Below are 15,276 nucleotides of genomic sequence, written 5' to 3'. Positions count from 1 at the left end.
TTCGTCAAGGGGCTTGAAGTGCACGGAATTTAATAGAAGTCGTGGTAGTGATGATGTGGTAACACACCAGGAATGCCGGAGATGGCGGAGGAATCCGGCATGCTTTATAGGCAGCACCGGCTTTCGAATGAATCGGTGGAGACTTGGCGGGCTGGCGATACCGTGTCATGCAGTGTAGGACGGAGAGCGGAGAGCACGGAATCTGGCGAGAAGCCCGGGCTATACGACTGCGCGTATTGGACGCCGGCGGATATTGCAGTGGATAAAATCGACCGCCAAGATTGTCAAGATCACCTGTCAGTAACCTGTTGATGCGGGTATCGGGACCTACCCCTCTTTCCTCTCTATAAAAGCCGCTGCCAGGGGCTGCTGCCGCGACACCAGTTCTTGGTAAGAATGCGACAACAAGGTAACGTCGGCCCTGTATAGTTCGGCCGAATTGCTGTAATCGCAACTCCCCCCATGCCCGTATTGCATGGCCCTGCTCCCCCAGCTAGTTATGGTGAGTTTCTTGCCTAGGAGCAGTGACAATAACAGCGCTGGCGATGCAATGAATGGATCGATCAGGAACAGGCAGTGCACATGAAGCAGACGACATGTCGTCAATCGTAAATCTTGAAGAAATTCTTCTTCGAAGAAACAGCGTAGTGAGCCGCAAGCCGTCCATCATCATGGACCCAGCCGGATCAATGAATAATTTCCAACGCCGTCTCTGGATCGCCTGCAAGATGGCCGAGTTCAAGTGGCAAACATGGATGAGGCCATCTGCGGCGAGCTTTCAGAGACAAGAGCCACGTTCTCCTATTCAGTTATTGCTTAGGTACGCTGGCCGGCATAGACAGGCTCCTTACACCTAACTTACTGCCTTCAGCCCAACCATACGCTCCGACATCAGCAGGAACGCCACTCCGACTAATGTCTTCGTGTCGCATAGGGGTCTCATACTACTATCGCACGTATATTGCGCTGTAAGAAGACAAGTGAAGTTTGTTAAATAAAATTTTGTTGCCTATGCCTTATTTATGTTTGATCGGCATCCAAGTCGAATCCTAACAGGATCTAGAGAAGTGAATAATAACGAGTGTGCCTGTTCTTTTGCATCATGAACCCCATCCACCGACATGAGTAAGCCATAAAAAGCTGCCTTTCGAGCTTCGTGATTCATGCACCGCCCTCCCTGCCGATGCCATACTGTTGTTATCTGCCGTTAACCCAACGACAGAAAATCTAGGCGCGCTTAGCCTCCTTAGATGAGACCGCCGAGCCCTCTCAGGATTCCCAGCACGGCGCTGTTGGCGCCCCCGCTGGCGGCGCCGGCGGCCCCGCCGGGGCTGATGCCGTTGTTCTTCTGGGTGAACTTGCAGGCGATGTCCTTGGGCGGGCTCGAGGCGGAGCGGATGGCGTGGCTGACGCGGGCGGCGGTGCAGGCCTCGCTGGTGTGGAAGGTGTAGACGGCGCCGTTGATCTCGGGCTTGAGGTGCTGCACGTGCTCCGTCGGCGCGCAGCCGTTGAGGTTCAGGTGGTTCCACAGCCGGTTCGCCTTGATGGCGTGGCCCATGTCCTGCGCCGTCACGTACCAGTACTGCACCACGGGCTGTGCAGGGTGAGAGAGAGTTAGCCTTCGCGGTTCGAGGGGACATGCTGAGAGAAGGGGAGAGAAGGGGGGAGGGGGGGCTCCTGCGTTTCACGTACGTCATTGGTGACCTTCTCCCATCTGTTGTAGCAGAACACACCCGGTGGGTTGGAGGCAGGGTAGCCGCCGCCGCGTGGGAGGATCTGGGCAGTCTCGTTTGTGGTAGGCGCCGCGAGAGTCTGGGAGGCGAAGAGCGCGGCCAAGGTGGCGAATGCGGAGAAGGAGCCGAACATTTTTGAAGGAAGTTGAGGATCTTGTGCTTTTGTGGAAGTATTGCAATGTGCTTGGAAGCTGGATGAGTGCAGGAAGCTTGCTGTTCGAGATGTGCTGAGTAGAATGTCTGATCTTACAAGAGAAGGGAGGCCGCGCTTTATAGCCGCATCTTGGAGTTGCGATACTGGCGATATGACACCGGTCCTTCGGTCTGATCTCCTTACTATTCCTGTCGCTACGGTGCACTTACTGTACGTGCTCATGAATGCCTCTTCCGTTCACAGACGGCCCGATGAAGAATCGGCAAGGGATGTGGAGTGGCCTCAGCATCTCAGCTTAACCGACAGCCGGATGAACGTCTAAAATTAGATGCATGACGGCCGTCAGGCAGAATTGGTGGGCTATAGTGGAGATGCGGCCCGGTATAGTGAGGTGCTTACTATCTTGGCACCCCGGCAAGTGGAAACAGGCTAGCCTAGTGTGTGCTCCGTTCGGCGACCATGAGAGCCCACACGTTGCGGAAGGCGTCACAACGCGTCTATTCCGCTCCGAGTCTGGTCCCCAAGAGACTTGCAGACTCAAAAGCAAGAGGGTGCATAGAAAGGCTTCAACTACCTGGTCCTTACTCATCCACAGTTGAATCCACCGTCACAGCTGCAGCACCGCTCATTTGTTCGATTCCCGCCAACAGGGCCGAGCATTACTCAGATCGCTGATTCAGAAGGAATCGAGTGATGGCCTCATGCCTATGTAGGAGGCATTGGCCTACATGGGAAGGCTGGAGAGGAGGCGAACTAGCGCTGCCCCGTAGGATAGGCACGGCTATGAGTCTGCAAAGGATCTCCCGTATTCCGGTCCCGTCCCCCAATCTCAGCGCGGGAGGGAATTAAGAAAAGAAAGAGCAGGAGAACGCAGCTAATATTCGGACCAGAGTACTTATCCAACGAGGCTTCATTGCCATATTCTTTACGCAGAACAACGAGCCACGGTCGACCTGATGGCTGCTAGACCCCGCGGACCGGGACGACATTATGCTACTCTACTGGCCGAAGCAGAGGCTCTAATACCTAAATCTCGACCTTCCCAGGCATATCTGCTATTGACCTTTCAGTTGCAGTACCGACTTGCAGTCAAGATGATCGACCACATCTCTTTCCAGCAGCTGGCGTGGATTCAAGGCTTCAGGGACGCATAGCCATCTAAAGAATCGACGCTCGAGAACATCAGCATGCGCTTGGACATCCTAGAGCGACCACGCGGACGTATCCAGCCTCCAACTGCAAACCCAGACTGGGAGTCGCTGCGCTACCGCACTCTCCGCCTCTGGAGAAAGTGACATGAAAATGGGTTTTCTCCCAATGGCTGCACAAAATACAAATAACACGCGACACACAGGACACGTTCCACCTGGCCGGCTAAAACTTTTTCATTTTTCATTTTTTTTTTTTTATTTTTCATTGCTGCCTCTCGACTCATACCAGCGCAGGCCAGCAGAACAGGAGATTTCCGAAACCGCTCCAAGACAAGTACAAGCTGTACGCCGCCGCTTCGGCACTGGGTATAGCGCCTGAGAAAAGTAACGTGCTAGAGGGGATCCCTTTGCGCTCTCCGATGCCCATGCCAGAGGGGTCGGGACCGCTGATCATATCTGTTGAACCGAGTCTCAAGGGCAAGAAGCCGCCGTGTCACCCTCGTCATTGCTGTTGATGCGACTGCCATCAGAAAATGAGCCGGTCTTTCCAGCTTCATGACAGGTCAAGCTCCAGTAGCAGCTCTTTGGCGGAGGATTAAGCGTTTCCGCCACAATCACGAACAGCCCTGGAAGCAGCATATCCATAAGCCAGAGACTGCGAGAGTAATGTGACGCGCCACAAGTGCAGGGTAGTAGATCTGGGCCGCGTCGTCTGAGCTCCATTTTCGCCGACCGGCAATTTATTCGAATATAAGCAGCTTTACTTCTAAGTGAACAAGAACCGTGACTCGTGTCGAGATATTAATAGATGAATTGACCACTTTCTCCAGGCCGCAAAGGCAATCTAGCAGGGGTCGTCCGGCGGCCCAAAAACCGGGATGGGACCCGGACTTTCTGCTTTTGGACATGTCAATCGGGTCAATCAGGCGGGATGTAACGCAAAACCCAGCGGAATCGCACAGTCCCGTTACCCTGGGTCCGGGGAACAACCGACATAGCAATCGGCCTGCAAATTGGTGATGCATCTCAACATGCCCAAGAGAGACTGCGGAATGGATGATGTGTGAAGTTCAATTTAGGTCGTCGCTTGGACGTCTGATCTTGGCCGGACGGTTTTGGCGAGCATCGCGGCCCGCACCGACGACGCCTACTCCAATCAAGAACCAGTTTCTCGATCTGGCTACTGCACGCACAGCCCAATCAAGCCACCAAGCATCGTCCGATCTTGTTCCCTACTTGCATGTACTTACATCACATAGACTTCCACGCTGAATAAGTACAAGTACACGCCGCCTTTTCGGTCCTCGACCCTCCGAGAGGCTGTAACCGCTAAAAACGCCATGCGCAGAGCTGTTGCGTCATGGTTGGTGGGAAGAAAACCACCGCAAGACAAGCGCCACGTTCGTACGACGTGAGCAGCTGGATGGATATGTGGCTATCCGCGAGGGCAATCTAGCTGCGTTCAATGCGAAACTTCTTGAGGGACGGTAAGTTGTGAACATCGCCATCGTCTTGTGTGTGCAGTCCGCGGGGAACTCACAGTGTGCCTATTCGGCGTTTGTGATGGTGGTGGAAACTCACGACATCGAACGGAAATGGCCCGTTCGCATCAAGTTACAGTCGTTAGCGGCCACCAGTCCCACCCACCAAGTGGCACCCGCGCGGGTTCCTGGCGGCCAGGCTCATCTTCTTTCGCATTCTTTGGCCTGGGGTGGACGGCCAACAGGGCAAATTCACGATCTTGGGCAGGGGTTCCCGCCTTAGTGCTCACTTTAGTTGAATTAGCCCAACAGGCCCAGACCCGATTCCAACGGCCTCGCGCAGCTAGCTGGCTGGCGCCGCACAGGGGCAGCCCAATACCAACCCCGGTTTACTGCGTGTGTTTCAAGTATACTAATTAAAAGGTGATAGCATCATAACTGCAGGGAGCAGAAGGGGGCAACTGTTCCGCCATGGGCGGCAGACCAACTTAAATACCACGAGCCCGGCTGCGCATCTCTTCGACATTGATTCCTGAAGTCAAGCAGCCGCTCAGTCACTCATTCGTTCTTGTGCCATTTACAGTTCGCAACATCGCCATTCGTTATCAAGCAACGCCACCATTAGCACTTGCTACCCGCATCCCCCATACCGCAACCATGCAGATCAACGCCCTCCAGCTCCTGCCCCTCGCGGGATCGGTCGCCTCCGCCGCCTGCGTCGCCCGCCACCACGGTACGCCCGCACCTGCTGCCGTTGCTGCCCCCGCTGCCGTCGCCGCACCCGCGTCTTCTCCCGCTGCTCCCGCTGCCGTCGCCGGCGGCAGCCAAGGCCAGCAGCAGCAGCAGAAGGCCGTCGCCTCCCCGGCTGCTGAGACCAAGCAGACCTCGGCCGCCGGCGGCACCACCGGCACCTCCACCTTCTACGGCGGCAACCTCCAGGGCGGCACGTGCTCCTTCTCCACCTACACCCTGCCCTCGGGCATCTACGGCACCGCCTTCTCCGGCTCCGCTTGGAACAACGGCGCCAAGTGCGGTTCCTGCCTCGAGGTCACCGCCAAGGGCAAGACCATCAAGGTCATGGTAAGTCCTCCCGTCTCACTTGCACACCCACGTCTCGTGTTCACGCGCATAGCTGATACGTCGCACAAGGTCGTCGACCAATGCCCCGAGTGCGAGCCCGGCCACCTCGACCTCTTCGAGAACGCCTGGAAGGCCCTGTCGCCCTCCTCCTCGGACCCCATGACCACGTCCTGGACCGAGGTCCCGTGCGGCATCGCCTCCCCGCTCGTGCTGCACAACAAGTCCGGCACCTCGAGCCACTGGTTCTCGATGCAGGTCGTCAACGCCAACGAGGCCGTGGCCAAGCTCGAGGTCAGCACCGACGGCGGCAAGACCTGGAAGGGCACCACGCGCCAGCCCTACAACTTCTTCGAGAACTCGAGCGGGTTCGGCGCCGAGAAGCAGACCGTGCGGGTTACGAGCGCGTCCGGCAAGACCGTCACGGTCGAGAATGTGGGCGTCGCGTCCGACTCGCAGATCAAGGCGGGCTCGAACTTCTAAGCGGAAGTTTCTCTTGGGCGGTTTCTGGCATCTGTCGTCTTGCTTTGACAAGTATCTTTCGATGTATATATTTATCACTTGACAGAAGACACAGGCGTATAAAGTGAAGCTCATGTTGAAGATCATGTAACCACGCAGAGAATTGCCCAAGCGGAGTTGTATGATTTCGCCTTCTTTCAATTGAGCTAAATACTCCCTCGTAATCTGTTCCTAGCCGTAGGTGAAGTAGTTGAAATATGCTGGTGTCTACTTCCACCTGGGCCTGTGGATCGCAAAAGAAAACTCGTTTCGGGAATTCGGTCTTGTGTGCCAGCAGCAACCCTGTGACACGGGCCCAAGACAAAACAGCAGTTGTGATTGTCAATTGTCTCCGTGTTACTAGCAGTGTGGTTTGGTTGCTTACGGGCTATGTACAGGCTCTAAAGACGGTTTGCGGCCAAGTCATGGGAGCCGTCTAACGAGAGCATTTTGGAGCTACGCGAATCACGGAAATAGTAGACAGAACAGTTTTGTGCCAATTCTTTGTTCATCCATATCAAGCTACTGCCAAAGGGTATCTGGTATCTATCCTAGGTCTTTGCCAAGCTCATTCGTGGCCATTGTGCACATTTTCGTCTTGATTGTCCAGCCAAAACCTAACCATTCCGCACCTATTCCGCACCTATTCCACCTTAACTGTTCTATAGCGTGCTTGGCCTGAAGCAATTAGCGACAGGTTGGTCGGTCGGGCGTGTTCAGTGATGTGGTCGGAATCTTCATGGCAGCAGGATCGAGTCTCTTTACTTGATCTTGGTATTCATATCGTATAGTACAATGTCTCGTACAAGTGTCGTGAGGTCGTTATTGCATTAAGTTGTTATCTTGTTGTCGCATCCTTTAGCGGCGGGAAGGTCCCTTGCGCTTCTTCGGCTCCTCCTTGGCCATGAGCGAGACCTTGACGACGAATGCGCCCTCGCCCTTCATGGGGATGCTGCTGACATCAAGATCCTGCTCGTCGGGATGAGACCATCCGAGCTTTGCGCCGAAGTAAAGAGCCGCCAGCTGGTAGACGGCCGTCTCCATCTCGAAATCCTGGACACGAGCGAGAACCTCGAGGCCATCGTAGACCACGAAGGTCTTGATGGGATGTGAGTAGTTGAGGTGGTAGGCACCAGTGAGCTTGCCACCCTCCATCACGCGGCCAACTTGATCCGTGGGGATCTCAATGATGCCGAGGATTCGTGATTTCGCCTTGGCATCCGACGTCTCTGCGGCCCAGCTGTACTCGTGGCGAGAATTGGGCTGGTGGGCGCGCGCGCGCTTCTTGATGGGTTGGTTCTCTGCAAGAGGCTTCTTCTCGTCATCGTCTTCATCCTTGACGATGCTTCGGTAGGGGCTGTCGGTCATCTCTTGCTTGATGTCGCGATCCATGTCCTCACGCTTGATCTTACGATCGGACTTTTCGCGCTTGACCTGCGAAAGGGTGGCAGACTGGTGGTACTTTCCACTAGACATTGTGATGATGAAGGTGATGTGTGATGTGAGTTTTCTTTTTTGGTGAAGATTAATGGGGAGTAGGGTGCTTTGGTGGCGGCGATGACTTGAGTAGTCGCAGCTGATCCGTGGTACGATGTTATTGCAGACGGCGGTGAGGATGCCAACGATATCTGTTGATGTGTGTTTTATGAGAGAAGAGAAGATGACACGAAGAATAGAATAGAAGATACTGGTGAAGGATGATGGGTGTGTCTATAAGGTTCCAGACCTGAAGTTGGTGATGGAAGATGATGAGGAGGGAAAAAGAAAAATTCCAGGTTGTGGGTGGGGGGAGAAGGGTCCCTTTAAACCTTTTCAGAGGCCTCACAATCAACCACTGACCGCACAATCAGTAACTGATTACTCGTGCTCGGGATCAGTAACTGATTAATTCGTACCTGGGATCAATAATTTAATTGGTTCCTCCCTAGAATCAGTAGCTGGTTGCTCAGGTAGTACCTAGGATCAGTAACTGATTCCTGGTACCTGGTACTTGGCCACTAATGGGCTTCTACGGGACCTCACGCATTAAGTGCAGAAACAATCACAAGATCAGTAAGCAGCTCTGATAACGAGACAAGCAAAAGATGCAATCAGGCAGGCTACGGCTTTTAGGAGCCGATGGCATAACCACCTACCTACCTAAGCAAGGTCACAAGCATACGGTAATAAGAAATCTAGTATGTGTGTATGTGTATCATTTCTACTGGGCTACAGCAAGTTCCTCTGTATCCCCAGATCCATCTCAGGGAACTGCTAGGCATCATTAATCTGCATCATGTCCAGCCCTTTTCTTGCTGGCTATCGTATCGTACACATTATCGTTATCCTGCTCCTCCAACTCCTAGCATTGATCCAAACGGTCCTCCTCTCCTCCCTGAATGCCAAGATGATTCTTCATCAAGCGAGCCCCGGCTGTTTGGCAGGCGAAAGGGATTGCCCATTCCGAGCTAGTCGGTAGGGACACCAATTTTTCGAGTAGAATTGTTGGTTACCATAAGTCGTATGTATTTATTCTAGGATCGTGGGCCAGATCGGCAGAATCTCCAGTCTGGTCCATATGAGTCAGCAATGAGATTCCCTGTCTTCCGAGCAGACACCAAGATAAGGATACTTGCCTGGCTCATTATTGTTGGTCATCTTATGCACATTAATGGGAATCACTGAAAACACAGAAGATGTATTAACGTGATGGGTGTTTACTAGTGTATTATTGGCGTTGGCACATTGCCGCAAACTTGTCTATGTATCCAGATTCATCTCAGTTTGCTCCATAGCTCCAGTATCCTACACTCCGTCCAGCGCACTGATAGCCAATGTCCAGCAATGATCTATCCATTCTGTGCCCTTCCGTCTACTCCTACAAGTCCTCTTCGCCCCAGACCGAATCCTCCATGAGTCGTTTGGCGACGGGTTGGTAAGAGAACCGTCTCTCCTTTCTGTGCCGAGTCGATGGTTAGGGGATGCCAAGTCCAAATCGCTGGAGTTGGTATGTCGTAGAAGCAATGCATGTTCGGTCGTAATGTTCGTGACAGCAGGAACATGTCCCTCTTGATTGGTGTATAATTCGTAATGCATCTCGTATTGTACAGCAGTGGTATGATAGATTCATCGAGCCAAGAGCGCCTTGGTCTCATCATCTAGTGTTGTTTGTTTGTGAGGTTTGAGGCATGAGAGCCTAGTTCTTGCGAGCCTTTCGCTGCTTCTTGGGAGGTTCATCCATCATGGGAGACATCTTGACTGCGTAGCTACCCGCATGTTCACCCGTCATCGGAACGCTGGAGACATCGAGGTCGTGATCGTGAGGGTGCGACCACTTGAGCTTGCGGCCGATGTAGAGAGCGGCGATTTCGTAGACGGCGTTCTCCATATCGAGGTCTTGGACCCGCGCCAGCACATCGAGCCCGTCGTAGATGATGAAGCTCTCGACAGTCCGGACCCAGTCGGTGTGGTAAATGCCGGTGAGCTTACCGGCTTCCATGATGCGGCCGACCTGGTTGGGCTGGAGCTCCACAATGTCCAACTCGCGGACCTTGTCCTTGGCGGCAATGGTGGCCTCCTCCCAGTGGAAGCGGGCGGGCGTGCGGGTGTGAAGATGGGCGTGCTTCTTGGTGTTCTGGGGTTCCTCCTGCTTGACGACGACATTGTTGGAGTTGCTGGCTTGCGAGTCCATGTCACGGAGTGGCTTCTTCTCTTCATCTGCTTCCTGCTTGATGGTACGGACAGGGCGGTAACTGTCGGAATCCTCTCGCTTGATGGCGACGGGGGCCTGGTTCGTCGAGAGACCAGAGGTCCGGGTGGAACCGTTGCGAGGCATCTTAACAAGGAAGACGGTGGTGTTTGTTGTTTGATGAGGTGATTATAGAGGTGGGATGAAAGGGCAGCTTTCCCGTGAAGAATGCGATTGTGGGACTGGCGGCACGTGTCTGATGATGCAGACAGGTGGAACCGATGGAGAGGGTGGTGTTTTCTGATGAGTCGGTGGGAGATCTCAATTTAGGTACTGATGTTCTGGAAAGGGCGCTGGCGTGTTTAGTCGGCGATGCGTGTCTGATGTGGTAGACAAGGTGAAAGTGATGAAGTCATTCGTCAATGTAATGTTTTGACGGATGGAAAGAGAGATGACAAGAGAAGAAGGATGGCAGGAGGAAAGAAGTAGGTTTCTTGATGGAGTGGGTGTTTTTATATGTGTTCAGAACCAGAAGTGATTGTGGTAATGATGATGAGGGGAGGAAAAGTCCGAGCAGGAGTCGGGGGGAGGAGGGTCCCTTTAAACCTTTCCAGAGGCCGTACAATCAGTAACTGGGGGCCTGTGCTTCGGCAGGAATTACTGATTTGGTTTACTGATTTGATTTAGAATCAGAGGCGAGGGTTGTTTGCAAAGTGAGAGTGATTGTCCTGGCTGATTGTCGTGCTGAGTGATTGTGGTTGTCGTTGAGGGTGGGGCGAGTAACCTGCCTACTGCTTTACCTCCCAGGCGTTGAACACAATCAAGACCTCGGAGACCTGAAGTGGGGCGGGGCAGGGCAGCTCACTTCAGCAACTGGCCTGTTGGCGGCATACCTACAAAAGCAAGGCAGGTGGTATGGAAACTGTTGAGATGGGGTACTACGGAGGGCAAGATCACGCCAGGCACGGATGATAGGAAACGAAGCAGATGGTGTGTGATGGTCGCAAGCAACAGCAGCTTTATTAGTCCACCCTAACTTGATCTCAAACTCTACAGAAAGGCTCCCATCTAGCCATGTAGCAATGGACTTACACCCCAGTGGGTGTGCTCCGAGAGACGAAGAACGAGGGCGTCTTGGTCAAGAAGCAATGCTGAAGTACCAGCTAGTTACGGAGAACATTGACATTACCATCCTGTGTCGTGAATTTGCTAGCATTAATATCAACTTAGACTGCTCAGCTACCAGAAATGCCTTACCAACCAGTAAATTATCCCATATCAGCTGCCTCTGAAAGTGTAGGGTATGTCGTGTTGAACCTACAGGCATGTCAGTCAGTGGCTCAACCAGCTTCGGCGTTGGACATAGTGCTTACTTAGCAGAGGAGCTGAGCCCATGCTGTATCAATCGTACCAATTCGACCACGCGCCAATCAGTCAGAGGCTGCGCCCTTGCACTCCTTATGTGCCGAGTCGATCGAACACAGTGAAATAACGCAAAGCCCACCCGCCCCCTCTCATCTCGGTGCATGTGTACTTAAGACTTGGGCTGTTGATGTCGAGAACCAAGTCATGAGGGTGAGCACAGTCGACCAGTTGGGCAATGTGGTGAAGAGCCATTTTGAAGATGACTCTTTTCATACCGTAGTCATTGATACGTGCCAGCACCTCGAACCCATCGAATACGACGAAGTCCTGCTGGCGGTTGAACAGAAGGCAGTTGCCCTCGTGGCTGAAAAAGACATGGTGAATGCCAACCAGCCTGCCATCCACCATCACGCGGCCGATTTCGTCGGTGCGGAGCGCCACGATGCCGAGACTGCGCGCTTCGCTCATGATGGCCGCGATGGGCGTCTCGTAGTCGAAGCCGACATGTTTGGTGGCGCGGTGGGGTAGGTTGTGTCCCTGTCCGTCCTGTTCTTGGATGCTTATCGCGACACAACCAGCCTCTCCAGTGGACTGGCTGCCAGTGAGCTGGGCAATAGTGTCCAAAGATCGATCCTGTTGGCCGTAGTCCTCACTCTTGATTATGTCTCCAGACTGCTGATTGGAGGGAGCTTCTGGCTTGACCTGCGGGTTCGACATCTTGTCGGGTCGGGAAGTGGTGCGGCGTTTGTCTTCGATGCCGGTAAATGAGGTAAGGTTTATCTTAATGAAACCTGATGATGGGCAGAGGTGATCTACTACGGGTTTTTGGTTCTGCGTAGCAATGAAACCTCGAATATGGTTCTTCGTTGTGGGAAACGGCGGCAGTGGGTAGTGACGTGAAATTTGAGAATGAAAACCCGCAAGCAGATCTGCAGAGGGTGCGGACACGTAGGCGTAGGCCTGTGTTCTGAAAGCAGGTTTTGTGCTAAAATAAAAAGAATTGTTTACTTATTGTTGGATTATTGTAATTACTCTTCTTATCAGCGCACATATATCCTAAGCCGATTAATAAACGGGGGTCGTGATTGTCATGCCCTGTGTATACTGGGGAACGGTGGCAGACCTCGATCCAAGTACCGAGACTTACCAGTTTAGACACGTTACTCACCTCTTCTTCTCGTTAATATCCTCCAAGTTATGCTTGAGACAGTTACACGAGGTGCAAAATTAAAGAAGAAGAAAATAAGTGTAGGGTGTGCTGGAATACAGACTGTATATATCCCTAGATGTTTCTCGCTTGCTATAGAAGACTGTGCTTTCATCATGTCCAAGCGATTTATCGTGTAATTCATCCATCATCATGAGCCGCCCTGCTCGTAATCAATCAAAATCAATGCTGGGTATCATTATCCTCTTTTCCGTCCCCTGTATCCTACAAAGATCCTACAACTCCTTCCTCCCCTCCTCCTCAAATCGTGTCCCAGAATGCAGCAAATGGTGGTAGCTGCAGCAGGCGAGGTAGTGATGGTCTCGAGTAATGCGATCTTTAGTTCTCAGTGCGTCTCTTCACCATCTTTGTCTCCTTCTTCGCGCTGGTCGACTTGCGCTTCTTGCCAGGCGTGACCTCAGGTTGGATCAGAATGGCCCACCCCTCGAAGGTTCCCTCCTCATCCTTCATGATCTCCGACTTGACAACGAGCTCGATCTCGTCGGGGTGGTCGCTTCCGGCCTTCTGACCGATGTGGAGAGCTGCGAGCTCAGTGAGGACAATGTCGATCAATTCTGAATCTTGCACACTAGCGAGGACGTCGTAGCCATCATAGGCAATGAAGTCTCGGGTGCCGTAGTGGTGGGTGTCGTAGAGCTTGGTGAGCTTTCCATCTTGCATGACGCGTCCGACCCGCGAGGCCGGGAGCTTGACGATGCCTTCATCGCGAGCCTTCTTGTTGGCGTCGAGGACCGCGGAATCCCAGTCGTAGCCGGTGTAGTGTGCCTTGCGCGGACGAGGAGGAGCTTGTCGAGCCTGCTGATCGGGCTCTGTTTTCAAGTCCTCTTGTTTGACGTCGCGGTGGCGAGGAGCCTGTCGAGCCTGGTGTGACTCTGTTTGCAGGTCCTCTTGCTTGATGTTGTTCTCTTGCTTCACATGCTCTTGCTTGATGCTGAGGCGGTCGAATGTGTCGACGTTGGCGGCCTCTTGCTGGTATGGAGGAAGAGCAGCTGTAAGGAAGAAGTTGCAAGACATGGTGATGAAGCGAAGTGGTGAGTGTGACGAGGTAAGAAGTTGTTGGCAGTAGGATTCTGGTGGATGAAGGTTGGACTAGGTCGCGTTCAGGTTGCGGTGGGTGTGTTGATGATGCTTAGCAACAAAGTGGAGGGTGACAAGATGGAAAGGTGACAATGGAGAGAATGATGGTTGGTCTTGAGATGTGTGCAGACGATGGTTGGTCTGGGTTTGGGTGAAGATGAAAGTTTGTCTGAAGATGTGTGCGTATTTATATGCGTTCACAGGTTGTGATGATGAAAGGAAGAGGGAGAGAAACCGGAAAGACGCTGGGGGAAGGCATAGATTTATACCTTTCCAGAGAGGCAGGATCAGTACAGGATCAGTAAAAGCGGGTCTAGGGATCTTGATTGCCACTGCAGGAGCTATTCCAGAAGCTGTTGTATATGCTGCTGCGCAGGCCTGGCTTAGGGACTGAAAAGTGATTGTTCCCGTGGGGGTGGTTACTGATTCGGTTCACTGATTGTCTGGCTGATTTCAGTTTACTACGTCAACCAATGAGAAATCGTCTTTCCATCACACGCCGCAAGTTTACCGCTCCCAGATCAGCCTTGCTATTGAATGGAAGCTCAAACTGATTGGGGCACGCTGCACTTGGGAGGCAAGCAGCGTCTGCGGTCCTAGTACCAGATCACAAAGTCAGAGCAAGGCTCTCGGGTTCATGTCCCACTATGCACTTCACAGGAGCTCGAAGGCAGGCCTGCAATTTCTACGTAGACGAGATTTGTTTTACATAAACAGGCATGCCGTCAATAGATAATGGGTAGCAGCATCGCTCACTAAGAGTTTCGTCCGTCACCATATCATGTCGGCCACGGAGGCTGGTCGTCGTCCAGGCTCAGTAGCCAGGCTTGATTGGGATGATAAAGCTGGTAATTGAGCATCAGACGTAGGCTCTGAGCCTCTAGAGTAGGTTGTTCTCGCGGCTTAGGTCCGCAGGGAGCTTACCTACGGGCTTCCGTGGTACCTACCAACCACTGTCCAGTAACCAGCGAGTGTCGACTCCCCAGATCAGTAAATTAAATGTAGGAGCTCCAGCTAGATCAGTAGAAGTGGCAATTAACGACCAATCAGAAAAAAGAACGGCATGCTCAATTTGTTTCTTTTCGGCTTGTCGTCCGCTGGGTGAGTCCCACTTTTATGGTCACCCTATACAACTCCCAATTGAGTTTAAGTCCCACTTTTGATCGACCTATACAGACTGATTGTTCTAATTGACCATCAGTTTCGACACATGAAATGAAATCAATGGTTGAAGCACTGCTCAAATCTGTCGGGCTCGGCCTTACTAATTGCAATCACCTCTAGAGACCTACAAAAGCACCTCTTCCCCCGGGTCCTTTCCTGCTCTCCCCTCCTCTGTCACCTCATCGCAACTCATCGCAACTCATCGTTATCACGCCACATCCATTCAACACGACTGCTATATAGGAAGAAAACCCTCACTTCTAATCTCCAGAACCTATTTTAGATATGAAGACACTCTTTCTCTCACATTTTCATCCTTCTTTATCCTAAGTCATCATCAAGATCCTGCAAAGCGATCATAATGCCCAACTTCAGCAGTTACACTCAGTACCCCGACATTGTGGACTGGATGTCGGGGATCGACTGTTCTGATGATGATACCGATTCGTATGTCATTTTCAAGCAAGAGGGCGAAGGCAGAGACCAGCACAAGCCGAACAACCCCGCCGTCGCCTTCAGCCAACCTTCTAGTTTCTTGAATTCCAGTAAATAATGCTACGCACTCGGTTACACTGTCGATGTACATCACCTTGCCGTATTCCTATGCCAATCAAAACCACGCTGTACTCGGCAAGGCCAAAGTGGCCCTGGAGCGGGGGCAATCCGCAGTGGTTGCCT

General features: G+C 52.6%; 6 protein-coding genes across 6 annotated transcripts; 1 reads left to right on the top strand and 5 right to left on the bottom strand.

Moving 5' to 3' along the window:
- Positions 1-1,246: 1,246 nt before the first annotated feature.
- PG986_010177 (uncharacterized protein) lies at positions 1,247-1,866 on the bottom strand (the record flags this gene model as incomplete). Its single annotated transcript, XM_066846399.1, has 2 exons — positions 1,247-1,594; positions 1,693-1,866. The coding sequence occupies 2 exons, from the start codon at positions 1,864-1,866 to the stop codon at positions 1,247-1,249; spliced, it is 522 nt and encodes a 173-aa protein (XP_066698797.1).
- A 3,310-nt stretch (positions 1,867-5,176) lies between these two features.
- PG986_010176 (expansin-YoaJ) lies at positions 5,177-6,079 on the top strand (the record flags this gene model as incomplete). Its single annotated transcript, XM_066846398.1, has 1 exon — positions 5,177-6,079. One exon carries the CDS (start codon positions 5,177-5,179, stop codon positions 6,077-6,079), a length of 903 nt encoding a protein of 300 aa, XP_066698796.1.
- Positions 6,080-6,955: 876 nt separating this feature from the next.
- On the bottom strand, positions 6,956-7,573 carry PG986_010175 (uncharacterized protein; the record flags this gene model as incomplete). Its single annotated transcript, XM_066846397.1, has 1 exon — positions 6,956-7,573. The coding sequence occupies one exon, from the start codon at positions 7,571-7,573 to the stop codon at positions 6,956-6,958; it is 618 nt and encodes a 205-aa protein (XP_066698795.1).
- A 1,699-nt stretch (positions 7,574-9,272) lies between these two features.
- PG986_010174 (uncharacterized protein) lies at positions 9,273-9,911 on the bottom strand (the record flags this gene model as incomplete). Its single annotated transcript, XM_066846396.1, has 1 exon — positions 9,273-9,911. The coding sequence occupies one exon, from the start codon at positions 9,909-9,911 to the stop codon at positions 9,273-9,275; it is 639 nt and encodes a 212-aa protein (XP_066698794.1).
- Positions 9,912-11,222: 1,311 nt separating this feature from the next.
- PG986_010173 (uncharacterized protein) lies at positions 11,223-11,846 on the bottom strand (the record flags this gene model as incomplete). Its single annotated transcript, XM_066846395.1, has 1 exon — positions 11,223-11,846. The coding sequence occupies one exon, from the start codon at positions 11,844-11,846 to the stop codon at positions 11,223-11,225; it is 624 nt and encodes a 207-aa protein (XP_066698793.1).
- An 829-nt stretch (positions 11,847-12,675) lies between these two features.
- On the bottom strand, positions 12,676-13,371 carry PG986_010172 (uncharacterized protein; the record flags this gene model as incomplete). Its single annotated transcript, XM_066846394.1, has 1 exon — positions 12,676-13,371. One exon carries the CDS (start codon positions 13,369-13,371, stop codon positions 12,676-12,678), a length of 696 nt encoding a protein of 231 aa, XP_066698792.1.
- Between the last annotated feature and the right edge of the window lie 1,905 nt (positions 13,372-15,276).

The sequence above is a fragment of the Apiospora aurea genome (assembly GCF_038362705.1).
Source record: "Apiospora aurea strain CBS 24483 chromosome Unknown utg000006l_segment0_segment0, whole genome shotgun sequence".
NCBI lineage: Eukaryota > Fungi > Ascomycota > Sordariomycetes > Amphisphaeriales > Apiosporaceae > Apiospora > Apiospora aurea.
The sequence above is the reverse complement of the archived record's forward strand: the minus strand, read 5'-3'. Positions and strand labels throughout refer to the sequence as shown.